At 42.4% G+C, this 17,525-nt stretch overlaps 1 protein-coding gene across 3 annotated transcripts in view; it reads left to right on the top strand.

Moving 5' to 3' along the window:
• Positions 1-876: 876 nt before the first annotated feature.
• Positions 877-17,525, top strand: part of rock2a (rho-associated, coiled-coil containing protein kinase 2a) — a 40,190-nt gene continuing 23,541 nt past the window's right edge. For all 3 annotated transcript variants that reach the window (XR_011686957.1, XR_011686956.1, XM_071471454.1), the window contains exon 1: positions 877-1,711. Coding sequence is in view for 1 of the 3 variants with exons in the window: in XM_071471454.1 (XP_071327555.1) it covers positions 1,613-1,711 (99 nt within the window). In the remaining 2 variants the exon portion in view is untranslated. The remainder of the gene's footprint in view (positions 1,712-17,525) is intronic.

Here is a 17,525-nt window from a genome sequence, read left to right on the forward strand (position 1 = left end):
AAATACAACAGTTCTTTATAATAAAGCGTCAACACTGAAGGGGCTGCAGCGTGAAGGGAAGCGCCTGTGGTCCAACTGCTCCCTCTGTTGTGTGGAACAGAGTAGACCTAAAGCTCCTCCATACTGACAGATATTAGACATACGCCCATAGAGTTTGGCTCAGTCTTTCTGTAACTGAGGTCATTTATTTCCTGGAACTTTTTTATCCAAATCCCACATGAATGGAGAAATTAAGCTTATTACTCAAATGTAAGTGGAGGAGTAACAGCCAATCAGAGAAGAGCTTTCTTGACCTCCATTCAGTCATATTCCACTTGTAACACATCACTTTATACAGAGTGGTTTAGTTTTATCTTTCCAGTCTTCCTTGAAACAATGTCCCTTCCTCCCTAGCAGCCTGTCACCCGTGAGCTGACTTCCACCAGCGTTTATAAAAACAATAATGATGGTTTACAAAATGATGAATAAATGAATAAATAAATAAATTACCTGCACGTTGTTATATGCATACCCACATACCTGTATATCAAAAGAGAAGAAGAGAAAAAGGGGGTACAGTCTCGCCAGGTAGAAGCCCAATTTAAGAAGTTAGGTTATCAGGCATTGATTCCAAAAATGTGAGAAATGAATCTTATATTTGATCAAAAACATGACTTTTTTGTTTGATCTTGCACATCAGCCTTTCCAGTCACATTCAGTGGATGATATGAATAATTAAACAGCTCTGTTCATCAGCCAGCTGTTACTTTTCCATTGAACTTGTCAAAGACAGGTACAGATAGAGAGGTGCTGGAGGACAGGACAGGTGGCTTATGGGTAACTGAGTCCTCGGTGTGTTGATGTCAGGGGGAGGAGAAAGCCTCCAGTGTCAGTGTGTTGGTGTGTAGATGTGAGTGCACGGTGGAGAATTCAGCCTCTGGAGGACTTTCCTCTACTCACCAAACTTGTACATTTTCGGCGACCGGGGCCCGTAACGAGGGGAAAACGACGAGGACGAATGCGAAGATGCGAGCGGAAAGCCAGGAAGCGAGGGCGTGCTTCTTAAACATTCAGCGCGGGAGAACAGACATTATCGCCCGTTCAGACCTGTGGCAGCACCGAGGATAAACTACGATACCGGCGGGCTTCAAACATCATTGAATGGGGTGAAACCAAGCGGGGTTTTCTCGAAAAAAAAGCGACTGCGGAGCGATTCCAAGCGGCCAGAAGCCAAAGCGAAGGGGGGGAGAGGGGGCGAAGAAAACGCCCTGCTGCCTGTTGCTGCTGTCTCCACAGCCAAACTTTATCGCCGAGTCGGGAAAATGCATCCTTCATTTAACGGGAGCTGATCGTCCAAGCGGGACGCTGTGTCTTAGCTCACAGCCAGATCGGTGGCTTTCTGCTCACTTGGCAAGTTTGTGGGACGCGGGAGCCTTTTGGGAATATTTTCTCCTCGTTGTGCACACTGTTCCTGTCGGAGGCGAGCTGGGTGGGCTGCGAGCCCGAGGCTGCTCCGCTAGGCCCACGGCCATTAGCCAGGAACAAAGAGGTTTCACATGTAAAACTCAGGACGGTTTGGGACAACCTGTTCATATTTGCGCTTCAGCTTTGAACCACAGTGGCCGCCGCAGTCATGTCGCAGGGCGCCGAGAGGAGGATGGAAACCCGGCTGAAGAAGCTGGAGGACATGATCAGAGACCCCAGATCCTCCGTAAACTTGGAAAGTTTGCTGGTAAGTCAAGTGGGATGCGCCTCATGGATTATTAATGAGATCAACTTGTCAATTGGCTGAAAGGCTAGACACGTATGCGCACACTCTGGTAACCTCATACTGCTGGTATTTATGTCCGTTTGCTGTTTTATTTCCTTTTGTGACCTGCTGCGAGCTGTTAGCTTTGGGTTTCCCATCAGGCAGTCTGTGATGTTGCATGGACTATTTTTATTATTACTGCGTCCCGTTTCCATCTTTAATGAAACTGCCCATTTCCACTGTGTCCTGTAACAGGATACCTCGCTATAATACACTTTCTTTCCTTCTTTCTTTGATATCGACAGAGCAGCCGACCCGCCAGCCTCACGGTGGTGTCCTGCAGACAGGCCTGGTAGCAGCTCGGACTGAGCACAGGCGGTGCAGAGTGGGGCTCTGAGAAGCGTGTGCTCAGATTAGGATTAGCCAGGGGAGAATACCCCGCTCCCCCTGTTCATGGAGACTAATATCTCTATAAAACTCCCGCCTGGGTGACGCTTGGGCCCACCAGACGTGGACAGTCCCACAGCCCACCAGGTCCTCACACCTATTCTGGTCTTCCTGCACTGATGGACAGGGAGCATGTTGTCCACCCACTATGAAACAGTTGTTTGTGCATTTGACTAAAGACAAATGACTTATCTTCAAATCTGGGCAGGGTATAACTTTTACAGGTGTATTCCCAGCCAGCGAAACCACACAAAAACAAGACAGCAGATCCTGCTATCATTGGCAAGGTTATTGGATAAAATGAAAAATGCCTGACCCTAATTTCCTTATAAAATACATACCTGTCAGTTAACAGTTGTATGGGAGCTTTGACTACATGCCCAAAGTGACAGCTCGGTAATTTGTCGTCTTACTCCAACTCTAAACTTAACCTTAAACCTCCAGGAGAAATCCTGACTATTCCTTATTTGCTTATAGCATGTGAATCATGCTGATTCCAGTGAAAAGCTTTTCTCTGAAGCTGGACTGACCTCAGGATAGTTATGAGACTTCTCAGTTGTTAACCAACAGTCTCCTGTCCCTCTGTTTACACTTGTATGACTGAAGCAGCTTTATTTGTGCAACCATTGATGTGTCATGATGTAAAAATGTCTTTTTAAACATCAGAGATGGACTGGCCTTGTTAAAGACCTCTGATTCACAGATCGTCTATTCAGTGAATGATGTGAAATGAAATGGCACTCTGTCTGATCATCAGGCTGTGGACGGACAAGTACTGTTCGTGGATGTTGAGTATGATGTGAAGCCAGAGAAGAGTTTGGTATTTGAAATTTCCTGTACTGATACAGTCCGATGCCAACCTGTAATCAGAAGAAAAGGGACCATTTTCAAGTCAGAGCTTTGTTTTGGAGAATAAAGTCACATTATTTGGCCCAATACTTAAATTGTAATACTCTGAACTGTGTCTAGTTAGGAAGGACGAGGGTCGTACCCCTTGACAGATGTTTTTGGCAAGTTTTGTGATGACATAAAGCTGCACAAAGGCAGTGGAAACATTCTTCCTTTATACCAGTGTATTCCAGTGACTAAAGTTCTGGACATTTCTCCACAGGAACTAACAAATCTGAACTTCAGTGATTCAGCTCGAATCACTGATGTTTGAGCTTTTTTCCTGATGCCACTAAATGTGCAACATCTGAGCCTCCCCCCTGTCTGTTATTCAGGACCAGCACTGTGTCACAGGACCTACTTTAGCTGTGAAGTTACGTCTGTTCCAGTGACGGAGTTTGGATTTCTGGGCCCCTTAACTGGATCTGACAGAGGGCAAACACACTGTCAGGTCTATCTTAAAAAGCATCACCTCACCCCTTTTAATGGGCCCCATCCAGCCTGGGGCCCCCTGTCCACCCCCCTACCCCTGTTTCCCGTCCAAGCTACGTGAGGCTCTCCTGGTCTATTCCCGCTTACCTTGAAACACTGAGCAGAATACTTGCTCGAACAGCAGTGGTGTTTACTTCCTGCACACGAGCCAGAGAGATAGAGGTGCTGAGTGTTTGAGACAAAAGTTGAGTGGGAAGCATGCGTAGGAGAGAGCAGGCTGCAGTTTTCCATTTTTAGCAGCCTCGATGCTGTCTCTGGGATCAAGAAGTTTTTGCTGCTCAGGGTGGGATTCAGACACACTTGCGTATACACAAACACACTAAGGGCTCAGAAATGTCCTTTTTTGCAGGTGGAATAAAAACATGCATACTTTAAGTGCCTTAATAATTGCTCACAGGCTCATACTCGGTAAACATTGAATCACAAATCCCCTGCCGTTGTGGCATAGCAACAGCAGAAAAATATTTAAATAAATAAATACAACTGGAAGAAGCTGCTTTGTTGACTTGAAGTATATTAAGTATAATATATTCTGTTGTCTCCGAAATAACAGAACAACTAGAGTGATTAATTTCAGGAGCAGTGGACTCACAACCCTGAGAATAAGGAAAGGAAAGCTGACAGGGAGGAATCTGCAGCATCTATCATCTAAACTCAGTGACCTTCCTTTTGAGAAAGCTGACTGGTTATAAACTGGATTGTTCACTATAGTACTCTGACACCGAAATTAGGAAGCAGAGGTTTCTCTGTAAACAATTTTCTCATCTGTGATAAACCTCTAATTCAGCCCTGCTTTGAAGCGGAACAGAATAGCCAGCAAAAAACACACAAATGGTGCTTTAATGCCACCATACACTGAGGTTGTAAATGCTGTAAATCACTATATTGCCTCTATCAGCATTGGATTGAACGTAACCTGAAGTCTCAGCAACCTTCCCCTTGTGCAAACTGTGGTGATCATTATTTGGCAGCGCACCACTGCTGACTGAAGTACAGGACTTAACTTGGCAGCTTCACGTACAAGGAGTGATTGTTGAGGGCAAGCAAAAGAAAGGGCATTTTTTCAAGATAAAAAAAAAAAAAAAAAAAAAGAAAAGAAAAATATGGACACTTGATTGCAAGTCGCATAAGTTGCCTTGCTGCCGTTCTAAAGGAAATGACCTCATTGAGTAAATAGTTGGCAGCTATATAAGGGGCTCAAAGTCCCTGCGAATGGCTGCACTTTCCCCTTTCACTTTTGAGCCTTATCTCTTTTTCTCTGGCTCTGCTTCTCTCTCTCAGCCTGCAGCTCGGCCCCTCCTCTCAGCCTTGTTAAACACACTGCAGGTATTTTAAATGTAGCTCCAGTTCAAAGCCGTTTGATTCGGCTGTGGCCCCGGATACGACCAGATAACTTCATGCTCAGCACTTTAGCGAGCAGCATGTGGGTCATGGAGGGCTGAGAGCTGGTCTGACGTCTTTCAGATCTTCTGCCGGGGGCCGTCCCTGGCCGTCTCTTTCATATTCATTCAGTGTGATGCTCTCCTTATTCAGAATTAGGGGACGAGGCCATTTAGTCATGTAATACACTAATAATACTTGTTTTGTTTTATGTGGTGTTGGTTTCTGATTTCATTCCCTCCGGTCCAGTTTCCTCTGTTTGTTTGTCTCCTTCAACCCATTCACATATTCTGTTTGTTTCTCTCTGCTGTGTCCACTCACCTCCCAACACATGTTTATCCCTCTCCTCCTCACCCAGCACCTCATCTCTCTCTTTCTCCATCTTGTCTTTTCCTCTCCATTCCTCTTATCTTATTTCCACACTACACCCCCCCCCCCCCCCCCACACACACACATACACCCACCCACCCACACTGGAACCTCTTCCTTTAATGTGCAACTCTTTAGGGAGGTGGGGATAACCCCTCTGTGTCTTGTTCTCAGTCTTTACTCTTATAGTCAACCTGAGTGTCCGCTCCGTCTCTGGAGTGCAGTCGAGTTGCTCTCAGGCAGCAGCAGCAGTCCCGGCTTCAGCGTGCTAGCTGGATAGAAACACTGCCTTATAAGGCACTAGGGACGGTGGCCCCGGCCAATTTTTTTTTTTCTGCAAAACAAGCCAGTCTCTCTGCTCCACAGCTCCTCTGGTGAGACAGTCGGGCCTGTCCGTGGTTTTTGGTTTTTGCTCCACTCCAGTGAAGAAGACCCGGTGTCTCCCAGGTGTGCAAGTCCTCAGTAGTCTGAAAATCGTGCATTTCACTTCAGTTAGATTAGTTGTCAGAACTAGGAAACTTGATCAGGGTTTTCCCTGTTTATTAAAGCCATGGATGTCCCACTGGAGTCTTTTCTAAATGCTTGATATTAATATACTTAATATTAAAGTAAAAAAGTTCCGCATAATTTGCTGTCTTGAAGAAAATTAATACCTCTATCATGTCTGTATGGTAAATATGTAGCTACAGTGAGCACCTGGTTATTTTAGCTTAGCACAAAAACTGGAATCAGCTAACCTGACTCTGTCTAAAATCACAGCTAAAGATCACAAATTAACACATTATAGCTCATTTGTTTAATCCAGTCAAAAACCAAAGTGTAATAATGACGTTGTGGTTTTATTTGCTTGGCTACAGCTCTGTCTGCTACATATTCAATGAACATGTACTTCATACTACTTACTAAATGAATGATTAGTATACCATTACTAAGCTGACTGTTGACACTGAAGTAAACAGCCAATACCACAGAATATATTTCCCATTAGGCCTGTCAGCATAACTGTTTTTGTTGGACGATATATTGTCCAAAAATAATTGTGATAAAGGATATTGTTATATTATTGTTGAGACTGTTTTATTGTATAATGATATATTATCATAAAAATGCAAACGACAATTTCAAAGAGCAATGAACTTATAATTGTTCTTCAAATATTCAGACACTGGAATTTGAATGTGAAAGAAAAATACTGAAATAGCCTATCCTAGATAAATAAAGCATAAATAATGATGTGGTCAGTGACCTGATGTTGTGATGTTCACACAGAGACTAATGCAGTTTAGAGGGGGAGAGTGTAACCCTGGTTATTTTCTGTAGCTTCAATTTACAGATGACCCCTAGATGCTTCACATGCAGACTGTTGGTAGATGCTTCAATTTACCGGTGTTCCCTTAACACCTCAGGTACAGGCAATTAGTAGAACAGGCAAGGTGGCTGAGCACAGAGAAGCCTGTAGACCCCCCAAACACAACTCAGACAGGTGTGAGTCGGAAACTATTGAAAATAGTAAAATAATAGTAAAATAAGAGCGTTTGGATGAAACTTGAGGCCCAAACTATCCCAAGATTCATTGCAGGCCAGTGATGAATGTGTGTTCATAAACATAATAAGGAAGACTGCAAATAAAATGGCAGGGCAAGGATAATGAAGAACTCCTCTGTAGGCCAGACCGTCTGATTTCGGTTCGGCCCCGGCAGTATATACAGTGTTCTGAGGGAGGCCACGCCTGCGTGCACCACGTCCTCTGAAGGATGCAGCCATGGATATATGATAAATACTTATAAAACATCCATGGATGCAGCCCCTGAATTGGGACAGAGCTATTGTCTGGGCTGGGAGCAGTTACTTCCTGGAGTGTCAGCTAGTTGTCTGGCAGCCTCACTGTGATGACAAGACCACCAGAAGTTATTACACCTGGTTCATAATCCCCTGCAAAACCATAATGTGTTATTTTTACACTTAAGTCCCTGTACAGGTTACGGCCAAGTGAAATATCCAAATCGCAGGAGCTGTAATTTTTTTGATAGCGGTAAAATGTGCAACAACAGACCACAGAGAGATGCCTCGACCCACAAATGATATTCTCCAGATGTAAAGGAACATGGTTGTTTGTACAGAACCAACAAAAATCACATCATCATTTTTACATGTTTTTTTCAGTGAAAATTAAAGGCTAAAATTACCACTCACACTGAATCAAGACTCACATCACAATATCTGCCAAAATAATTGCAATATGATTATTTTTGCATATTGTTCAGCCCTTATAGGTAGATAGATATTACTATTACTATTATAATGCAAAGCTTGCAACAGATTAAGCTAAGATATTGTGTAGATTTGGGACCCTGTGCTGGTTTCTCAGCATCACTGTATACACATGTTTTGAAAAGGTGAAACTGTTGTTGATCTGCTGACTGAAAAACCTTGATTGAGTCTGGTTATTTTTGTTTTACGTGGTACCAGGATTCCCCCAGCCTGCAGGAAAACATTCATGACAGACTGAGCAAGAATCAAAGTCCAGCACACACACACACACACACACACACACACGTATATAAATATGCACATACTCCACAGCACCTTGATTACACATTATATAATACCTTGGGCAAATAGAACAAGACGTGAGCAGGTCCAAGATCCACCCAACAAGAACTTTAACCCTAGAAATGAATGGGAATGCTGTACGTCCAGAAAATATTGTTTAAACTCTTATTACCAACACAAGAGCAGTTGAGTTGCCCATCTGGTTTCGGTGAAGAAATTACAGTGACTCTCATGCATTCGCATAATATGACGTTTGGATGATAAGCAAAGCTGGAATAGGACATCTTGATGTGTTTACAGTGGTATATGGTTTTCATGTGAAAGGATATGTATACAGCCTGAGATCTGTCTTAATCTGCTGGATCTTCTTGTCTAGACATAAAGACTGTGGTTGAGAAAATGTGCATTCAGGAACAACGCAGTGTGTTTTAACTGAAATGAGTTTAAGCTGTGAGCATAAACTCCTATGGCCGGTTTGACTTTTGAAGAACTTTCACTTCCCACGCCGATCAAAGCGATGGGGACGTGACCCGCGTTATGCAAAGTGTGCTGTGGTTGACAGCGGCTGAATGCACGAATCCTGTTGTTGAATTGTGTTGTTGTCGTGTGCAGAGTCTTCACCCAGTTGTGTGAGTGTTGAGGAGTTTGTTACCTGTGTCTCAGAGTATTTTTAGTCTTAAATGAGGGTGTGAGTGAGCAGAGAGAACAGGAGTCTCCCACGCATAACACATAACCCATCCATCTGGCCTCAGTGTTATCATTCCATCACAACCTGCTGGTGAAACACAACCTCCTACACGCACACACACACACTTTCTTTCCCTCACACACATATGCATACGCACAGACTGGGGCACTCAGACACACATTTGTATTCATTTTCACCAGCAAACACATTATACACTTGATCTTAGCAACACACAAGCTGCGTTGTGTGCAACCAGCAGCAACGACAGAGCGATACAATGCATGACCAAACAGTTATGGATTGTGTGTGAGTTCATACAGCTTTCATTTCCTTCAACAAACCCAAACAAGAGCATTTGCGTGTGTGTGGCAGAGTTTAGATGAGCTCTGTTTTAGAGGTGAAACTGGCAGTTATAATTCAAATAGTTTGTGCCAGTACTGAAAATATTTATATACAGATTTAACATGTTCATACCAAAGGATTGAAACTGAAACGCTCAATTGAAACGCAGCCTAATGACATCATCCGAGTGTTGTGGTTTTTGGTTGTTTTTTTTTTTGCAAGTTGGGTCAAACTGTTCAACTGCAGATTTTTATTGCCTTAGATCAAGAATTATGTTACAGAAACATATAACAAAACATTATAAACAAAAAATAAATAAGGATGCAAAGAATTTTTTGTGCAAGTTTTACACCCTGAGGTCATGTCTAAAGTAATTAGTCAATAAGTCAAGTATTTTTAAGCAAAAATCCATTAGCTCCAGCTTCTCAAATGTGGATATTTTCAGTTTTTCTTACTTTTCTGTGGTAATCACTGAATATCTTTGGATTTTGTTACTGTTGGTTGAAGAAAATAAGACATTTTAAGTTGTCACTAGAGAATTTCTGACAGGCCTTTTTTTTTTTTTTTTTTTTTTGCATTGGCTTAACTGATAAAATAATCAGTAGGTTAATGGAGTGGTTCCCTTAAAATAAAGCACTTATCTACATATGACCCTTCATCACAGGCTGCAGCCCTATGAAGCCTTCAATTATGAGCCTTTCAATCAAAGAGGTGGTTTATCTTGTTGGTTTGTTTAAATTGAAGGAGGTTTCAGAGGCGTGAAGAGGTGAGAGGACCTGGGATTTAAAAATCTGAAAGAAATTAAGATGCATTGGTTTAACAGAAATTCTGTGTAAGACTTTCTTTCTATACATTAAATCATCTTTCAGATTTATCTCTGGGCCTTGGTGAATGACTGGAAGTAGCATCTCATCTTGTACACCTGACAGATCGTAGGTGTTGGAAATAGAAAATACCTGTTGGACAACATTTAATTGCGTGGTAGGACGTTACAGCTTCTTCATGGCGGGATTGCTGTGCCTTTATTCTGCCTCGCTCTGTGTAAAAGGTATGAACACAGGATGGGGACATTATTGTTCCACCTTTAAACCGGCTGCAGAGGTAGTCACAGAGCCAGACATTATGTCAGGTTTGTTTGGTTCAGTGTGAACAAGCAAAGGTGGCCTAACGAGTGGTCATCTTAACAACAATGATTATCTGTCACCTCGACTGTGCCCTTGTGGTGGGTCTCTGGAGTTTTATCAGCCTAGAAGGGCACATGTCACTCCGCTGCTCACAGACCTACTCGTGGCCACCCCAGTCAAACTGAAGTCACTACTGCTTCCCCACAGAGGGACTTCTGAGTCTGCACCCATCCACTCAATCATACAGCCTTATGCTCCTCCTCAGCCGCTGCGTCCCTCCAAGGAATGTTGTCTGGCGTCTCCATCCCTGCGCGCAAGGCGATCACGCTGTTTGTTGTTCCCTGATGGGGGAACAAGCTACCGAATTCTATCAGAGCAGACTCATCTCCTCGGAGAGCACCTCCTCTCCTAACACCTGTAACACACGAACATGCCCAACTCCTTACCTGATCACTTGCACTTTGCCTAATTGAGCAGATTTAGTGTTAAGTACTGACTTCAAGGTTTTGTACTTCACTCTTGTCTCCCACTTGTGAGTCAATTTGGATAAAAGCTTCTGTCAAATGAGCAAATGTAAATGCAGGAGGAATCTTTTCTTTTTTTTCTAAGGATAACATACAGCAGGACCTTCTGTGCATGCACCCCCCCCTTTTTGTTTTGTATTTTTCCTGGCACATTCCTCACTATACTTTATAATAGAGCGTGGGTGCCAAAAATGCCTAGGGCACAGGAGCATGGGACAGAAATCTGTCAAATTCAGGAGTGAGATATACTCTTGTTATTCCCTGTGGAGACATTAGCTGTGCTATTTGTGAGCCTCTGCAGGATTCCTGCTGTTGTGTCTTTCTTGGAGGGTTTACGGGTCCTGCTTGGCACGGTCCCCTCGCTCTGCCCGGCCCAGAATTTATCCCCACAACTATTTTTAAAATGGCTGGAATTCAATCAAAACATTAACTTTGTGCTCAATCCTTTTAAAGCCCAGAGCAGTGCTGCTTGTTTTCTGTTCCACATGCCTGGTGATGAGACGGGTATGGGCATAGGAAGAGGGGGGAAAGACTGCAAATGGAGGAGGAAAAGTTTGTAATGTGAGAGGCTGTGAATAGTTTAGTGATTCTTTACTCATTAAACATCATCACACTCCTGACTGGTGCATCCTCGTGGCTTTTTATGTGTTGATAAAGAGTGGAAACAAGCAAAGGGAGAGCTACAGCTCCGTAAAGTCAACAGCAGGTTGGGTAAATAAAGTGGAGAAGATGTGCTTATAAAACTCCTGCCTCTCTGTAGCTTTAACTGGTTTCAGCTCCTTGTATTTTGCAGGAGTTGCTAAGCAACCAGCCATAACCCATTGGCTGGATTACAGTATAGCAGAGATAAAATGCAGGAGTGCTATCTAATAGATGCATAACAACTCATACTGATAAGAATTACTGGACAGATAAAGTCCTATCAGCTCAGGAAGACATTAACTGTAGCTGGATAGGGACGTGTCCTGTATATCAAACTGTGCTATAGAAACTGACATCATGGTTTGTAATTATTCAGATTGATTGTTATTTAAAAAAAATTTCCCTTTGTTGTAAGTGAAGCCAACATGACTGTGGACAAGGAAGGGAGGCTCAGTGGTGTCTGGAGCAGGTCCAGGAATGTCAGATGCATTAAAGTTTAAATTGTCCGTCCAGCTTTACACTTCCCCAGACACTTGTCCGTTATTTAATATTTATAAATAGCTGCTTCGACTGAGTAGCTGAGAAATGTCCTCCAGAGTCTCGTTGCAGTAACGCTAATGGAAGCAAATTGGAGGAGCTGTACATAGCCATTTCTCTTGTGTAGCTCCAATGCACAGAACAGCTGATTATGTATGACCTGCGGGATCCCTGCAAACCCGACGCCTTAAAATGTCTGTTAATGCAGTTCAATACATAATAAAGCAAAGAGGAATGCCACTAATTCCACCAGCAAAATGTCCCCCTGTATACTTTTAGGAATCCTCTCATCACAGGCTAAATGTTTTGGATACTTACACCCACATTAATACTATTTAGGCAACACCCCCTTCTTCTGTCTCGCTCCATGTAAGCCAAATAGTTTTAAAGTTTTTAAAGTTTTTCAAAATAAAACAAAATGCTTATAAACATCCGCCAACGTAATTCCTCTTCTTCTGTGCAGAAATACACAGAGTCACCAGAGCATCGCGCTGTCAAGAGTGTAACATTTTATTTATTTACTTATTCTTCCGTCCCCCCACACGTGATTCATCTTCTTTAATGGGGAGATGTCAAAACGACAGAGATAATGTCACAATGAGGTCCAGTTTGTAGATAGGGAATATTTGCTACATGCCTGAAACAAATCCAAGTGTTGCAACACAGTGTTTGCTTTGTATTTCTCGTGGCAACTGTCAACGAACTGCCTTTGTCGTCTTTTTCATGTCCAAAGTTGGAAATCTGTGAAACTGAATTCCCCCAGTTGTGTGTTTGTATAGTTTGAACATTTTGTTCCAGGGCACTAACTTCCTGTACCTGCCATGCTGCGTTGTTGTTGGGATTATAGCACCTACAACCTCAGAGTGTGAGAACATGTGCATGATGCTTTATTAATTGTTCTGTGTGACGCGCTGACCTTTTCCTTACAAAACACTTAACACTTCACTGAACTGTTTAGTGACACTTGATCTCTGTTTGGTTTTAAAATGTGTTCTTCATGTTTTCCATCCATGGCATTGCACAGACAAGCTGATCCACCTCAGCATCTAATAGATTTTAGCCTGCAGCCTTGGGCTGCTGAGATTTAGAGAGCGAGTAGCCATGAAACCATTTATTTAAATAATTACAATAATAAATCAGTTACTTAATAAATCCTCAAGCTCTCATTTCTCATAAAAGAATAGACCTACATGAAAATGATATGTTTTCAGTTGAAGCTTAGCAACCTTGGAAACTACAGTAAAAGTATTTGAGGCCTTTAGTGTCATGAAAATATCTGAGCTATAGCAGTGCTGCTTGATGCACAGTGACTGTTTCTCCTCTTCCTTACTATAAACACTAATAATCACACACTGTGACTAAAAGGAAATGACATCAGCTGCTTTTAAAAAGATATTAACCAAGAAAGGGGAACATCCAAAGAGGCTGTAAATAGAGTTGGTAAATACAGGTACACAGTTCTAGGTTCTACATATTAGTCATTCAAAATTAAACACGTAGGAACATGTAAAACAGACTCCCTCCTACTCTGTAAAACTGCACAGGATATAGTCATGTTCTTGTGAATGACTTATTCAGATTAAAGAAAATGATGCCATGATGACGATGATGAGGAGGAAAATGTGTATCATCTGTGGTTAGTGCAGTTGTCGGTTCTGTTTCTCCACTGTAGCTTTACACAACCACAGTGTTACAGTAGCTGCCACAGCGGCAGCACCTTTAAAACTGACCCAGTCATCACAGACCTGCACAGTGTGTGTGCATGAGGCTGTGGCTATGTGCTGACTCTTGCTTTGAAAACGTTATGGCGAGTAAATGTAAGTGGCACACAACATGCATGTATGCATTTCTTTAGGGCTGCACAATTCATCAAAATATAATCATAATCGCAATATAGCCAAGTGCAAATTGCATCCAAAGTATCCAACATTGAAAACATTGTTGTGCATTGTTAGCACCTTAAGTGTTGTGGTGCTACGGAGATGCCCTGGTCTCCAAATCGTCTTCTCCAGACATAAGGGAAGATGCTTGTTTGACACAAGCCCAAACAAAAATCACATCATCATCATTTTAAATATTTTTTCAGAGAAAAAGCAAAAATCATTCCAACTGAAATTGTGACTCATGGCAGTCACAATATCTGCCAAAATAATTGCAATATGATTTTTTTTTTTGTATATGGTGCATTCCTAGGTTGCACACATGCTCACACCTGTAGCTGCTGTGTATGTGCAGTTTTTTGGCTGCAGACAAATGCAGGGCAGCAGAGACTGCTGCTTCAGAGGAAATGACTTGCACTCAGGGACTGGCTTCATGACACACTGAAATTATCTGCCAGCCCTGGGGTGGGGTGGATCATTTCCTGTATTGCCGTGCGCGTAGGGAGATCCTCGTGCACGTGTGTGTGTTTGCGTATGTGCACACGCACTCGGCAACCCCTCTCCACCCCCTGGCGTGTGCGTGTGTGTGTGTTCTTTTCCCTTAAATAGTAGTTTTGTGTGAGGTCAGTCCTTTAATGGGGAAGTGAAGCTGAGATGATGAAACAGAGTGTACAGCTCACTGCAGACGGGCTGCAGCCGAGCGGAGAATGATGGAGAGAGCAGGAGGAGACGCAGGGAGAGCAGCAGAAAAGGGCAAAAGAGACAAAGAGAAGTATAAAGGAAGTGGGTGAAACATGAGGCAGATTGTGCCATCCTGTCTTGCACTGTGACAACACGAGAACAAGAAGAGAGACAAGTGAAAAAAACAGTTTACAGAACTGGGTCAGAGTTGGGTTCTCCTCTGTCGTAACATTTGGCTCGGTCCAGTGTTCAGAAAGTTCCTCATTGACTGTTCAGGAATGCACAGCTGGCAGATGTTGATAGATGACTTCCTTACTGTCACACACTGTAACAATTAGGGGTTTACATCTGTCTTTTGCTTGTTTAATGGCTTCCCTAGATTGGCCCAGGTCAAACTACGTCCATTATAACATGACTGAACGCTGCAAATAATCAGGTCGTGTTCAGTTAACTAACATGCTGCTGCAGACCAGCTCCCAGCCTCTGCCCCTCACTCTGTCTGTGGACTTTAACAATTATATCATTAAACAGAAATATAAAACTTTATACTTTTCCTTTAACCTCCAGTCAGGTGGTAAAATACAAAAACACTTTTTGTTTTGTCCCTTTATAATTAATCAGTTGATAAAATAAATGAAAACTTTTTTAATATTCTTATAGTATTAATATAGTATTTCCTTTTCCACATGTTTGTCCATGTATGTCCAGACTAGTCATTGGTCTACTCTGTGTGTGTGTGTGTGTGTGTGTGTGTGTGTGTGTGTGTGTGTGTGTGTGTGTGTGTGTGTGTGTGTGTGTGTGTGTTAACTGAAAACACTGATGGCCAAACACACACTGAGCCCCTGCTATCCAGCCAGTGCGCATAATGTTAACCATCCATACACCCTGACTGTATAAAGTCTTGCAACAGAACATTTTAGCTGGCAAGCTAACGCCAAAGTTAGCAAGCTAAAGCTACATGGAAGCTGACGACACCAAGGTTCTGTAATAACTTGTGCATGTCTCTCTTGTGTTCATCAAGGACTGAAATGCAATGATGTTTCCCATCTTTATTAAGATCATATCATTTCTAATATTTAAGTGGATTTGAATTTGGTGTATTTGTGTATATTAGAGCAAAGGTTCAGGAGGGATTTTGCTGAACGATGCTGGATTTTTGATGAAGTGTTTCCCTATTTCTCAAAGTGGAGCCCCTTCATTACAGACTGTATTTACACACGCACATTCATGCTTGACAGTCACTAAAATTACAAATGTATAACTCCTCAGAGATTTGGATTATTTTAGAATCACATGTGCTGTTTAACAGCCTCGTCATGTAATGTCCTTTAAACCAGTGGTTCTCAAACGTAAACTGACACAGATTAGATTACTGACCCTCATCTGTTCTTATTACAGAACGTGTTTGACACCCGCAACCATAAGAGTCACACATTCTGTCACTGAGTTAGTTATGGATAGAATTATAGTGAAAATAAATTATTCTCCTTTTTGCTGGGAACCCCCCTTCAGGTCCCCAGACCCCACTTTGAGAACCACTGCTCTAAACTGGCCATAAAGCCAGAAGAAGAATTCCTTGTATATGTACAAAGGGTGAAATGCCATGAGTGTGGTAAATGCAGATCAGAATTGGAGGCTCCATACTGTGCGGAGGTGACTCTGATCTCTTTTACACCCACTGCTTTGTAACGGTCACAGAAACAGTGTGTTCATCTTTTGTGAGCAGATGAATATCATCGACAGAACCCAGAAGGCAGCTGCTGATGGGAAAATTAGTCATCGTGCCTCCTCTCCCTCCCTCCCTCTGTCTCTGTCTCTGTCGAGGAACAAAGCTGTCAGTCCAAACCTTTTCTCTTTAAATGCACTTGTTTGTGTAATCACTCAGTCAAGTTGAACGCTGAATGAAACGCTGTGGCGAAGGTGTTTGTTTTAATCTCAGACCTGCTGCGTGCAGTCATGTGGAACTGTTTTTGTTCTGTGCGGTGGTGAGAAAATATACAGAAAATAAACTCCTCAGAAATACAGTCAGTGGTGTTCGGCCCTCTTGCTGCTCTCCGCTCTGAGAGTGTTTGCCACTTGGTTTTGCTCAGTGTTTTGTAAATTGTAGTCTGAACCATTTCATTTGCTTTCACAGCAGTGTTACCACAGTGCGAAGGTGACACTTTCCCTCTGTAGCTGAGAAGCATCCGATGATCGTTTTTCACATATTCCTCTCGTGTGCAGATGAAAGTAGAGAACACGTCTTGGTTGGAGTGTGTTTTAATTGCAGTATGATGGGGCCTTTTACGACCAACACACACCCTTCAGTGTAAAGAATCTGTCATAACTTGTGTCTGTTTTGTAACAGCCCCGTTACTAGCACTGCTGTGTTCTTGAATGAGGCAATAAGAGCGACTGACGTCAGTAGGTCTTAAAATTGCTGTGACTGAATCATCTGCACTAGTTTCATGCTTCTTGTGCAGCAACACACAGTTTTAAGCTGCATCTGATGTTTGTCCAGAGGAGGAGGATGTAGAGACAACACAATCCTGGGGCCAGGTGTATAAATGATGCTTACACACACAAAAACATGCGAACGCCATTTCCTACACATGAATTGGTATTTATGAACACAGACGCATACAGTGATGCAAAAATTCAAAATAAAGAAACGACACAGAATTTAACTTCACAGCACTTGAATTCATTAGTATCATGAGTTTTATGTTTACACAGCAAAAACTATTTCACATTTTATGGATGGAAATAATTGTGCACAATGTTTCCTTCAGCATTGTTTAATATTATATCCTCATTATTTATTGTGAGTCATTCTGTAAACAGTTTCCAGACTATTTTGATATTTACTAATCACAGCTTTGAACGCCTGTCTGGTGCCTAATGAAGACGTCTCTACTCCCGTCAAATGAGGTTCAGAGTAAAACGGGACTTTACAGTTGGAGTTATTGAACTGAAGTAAACTGATGAGTTCCTGTTTGTAATTTAACCAGTTGCTGAAGTTGTGTTTCTTTTTCTGTGCCATGCCTGATAACTTGTGGCACCGACAGTGTTTTTGTCTCCAAAACCGATGGATTAAGGTGATGAGTGTCTTCATCCATTTATGGCTCATTGTGGGAGTGGAAATGAGGCTCGTGCATGTGCGGCCAATTTCTCAATGAGTGAGATTAATAAAACAGAAGGATGTAAACGCGCTGTTTTATAATTATGATGAAAAAAATGCGTTTGCATATTTCTGGTTTTGTGCGTACA

The sequence above is a fragment of the Trachinotus anak genome, unplaced genomic scaffold (genome assembly GCF_046630095.1).
Source record: "Trachinotus anak isolate AG129_WGS33_773 ecotype Australia unplaced genomic scaffold, CSIRO_AGI_Tana_v1 ptg000033l, whole genome shotgun sequence".
NCBI classification, from domain to species: Eukaryota; Metazoa; Chordata; class Actinopteri; order Carangiformes; family Carangidae; genus Trachinotus; species Trachinotus anak.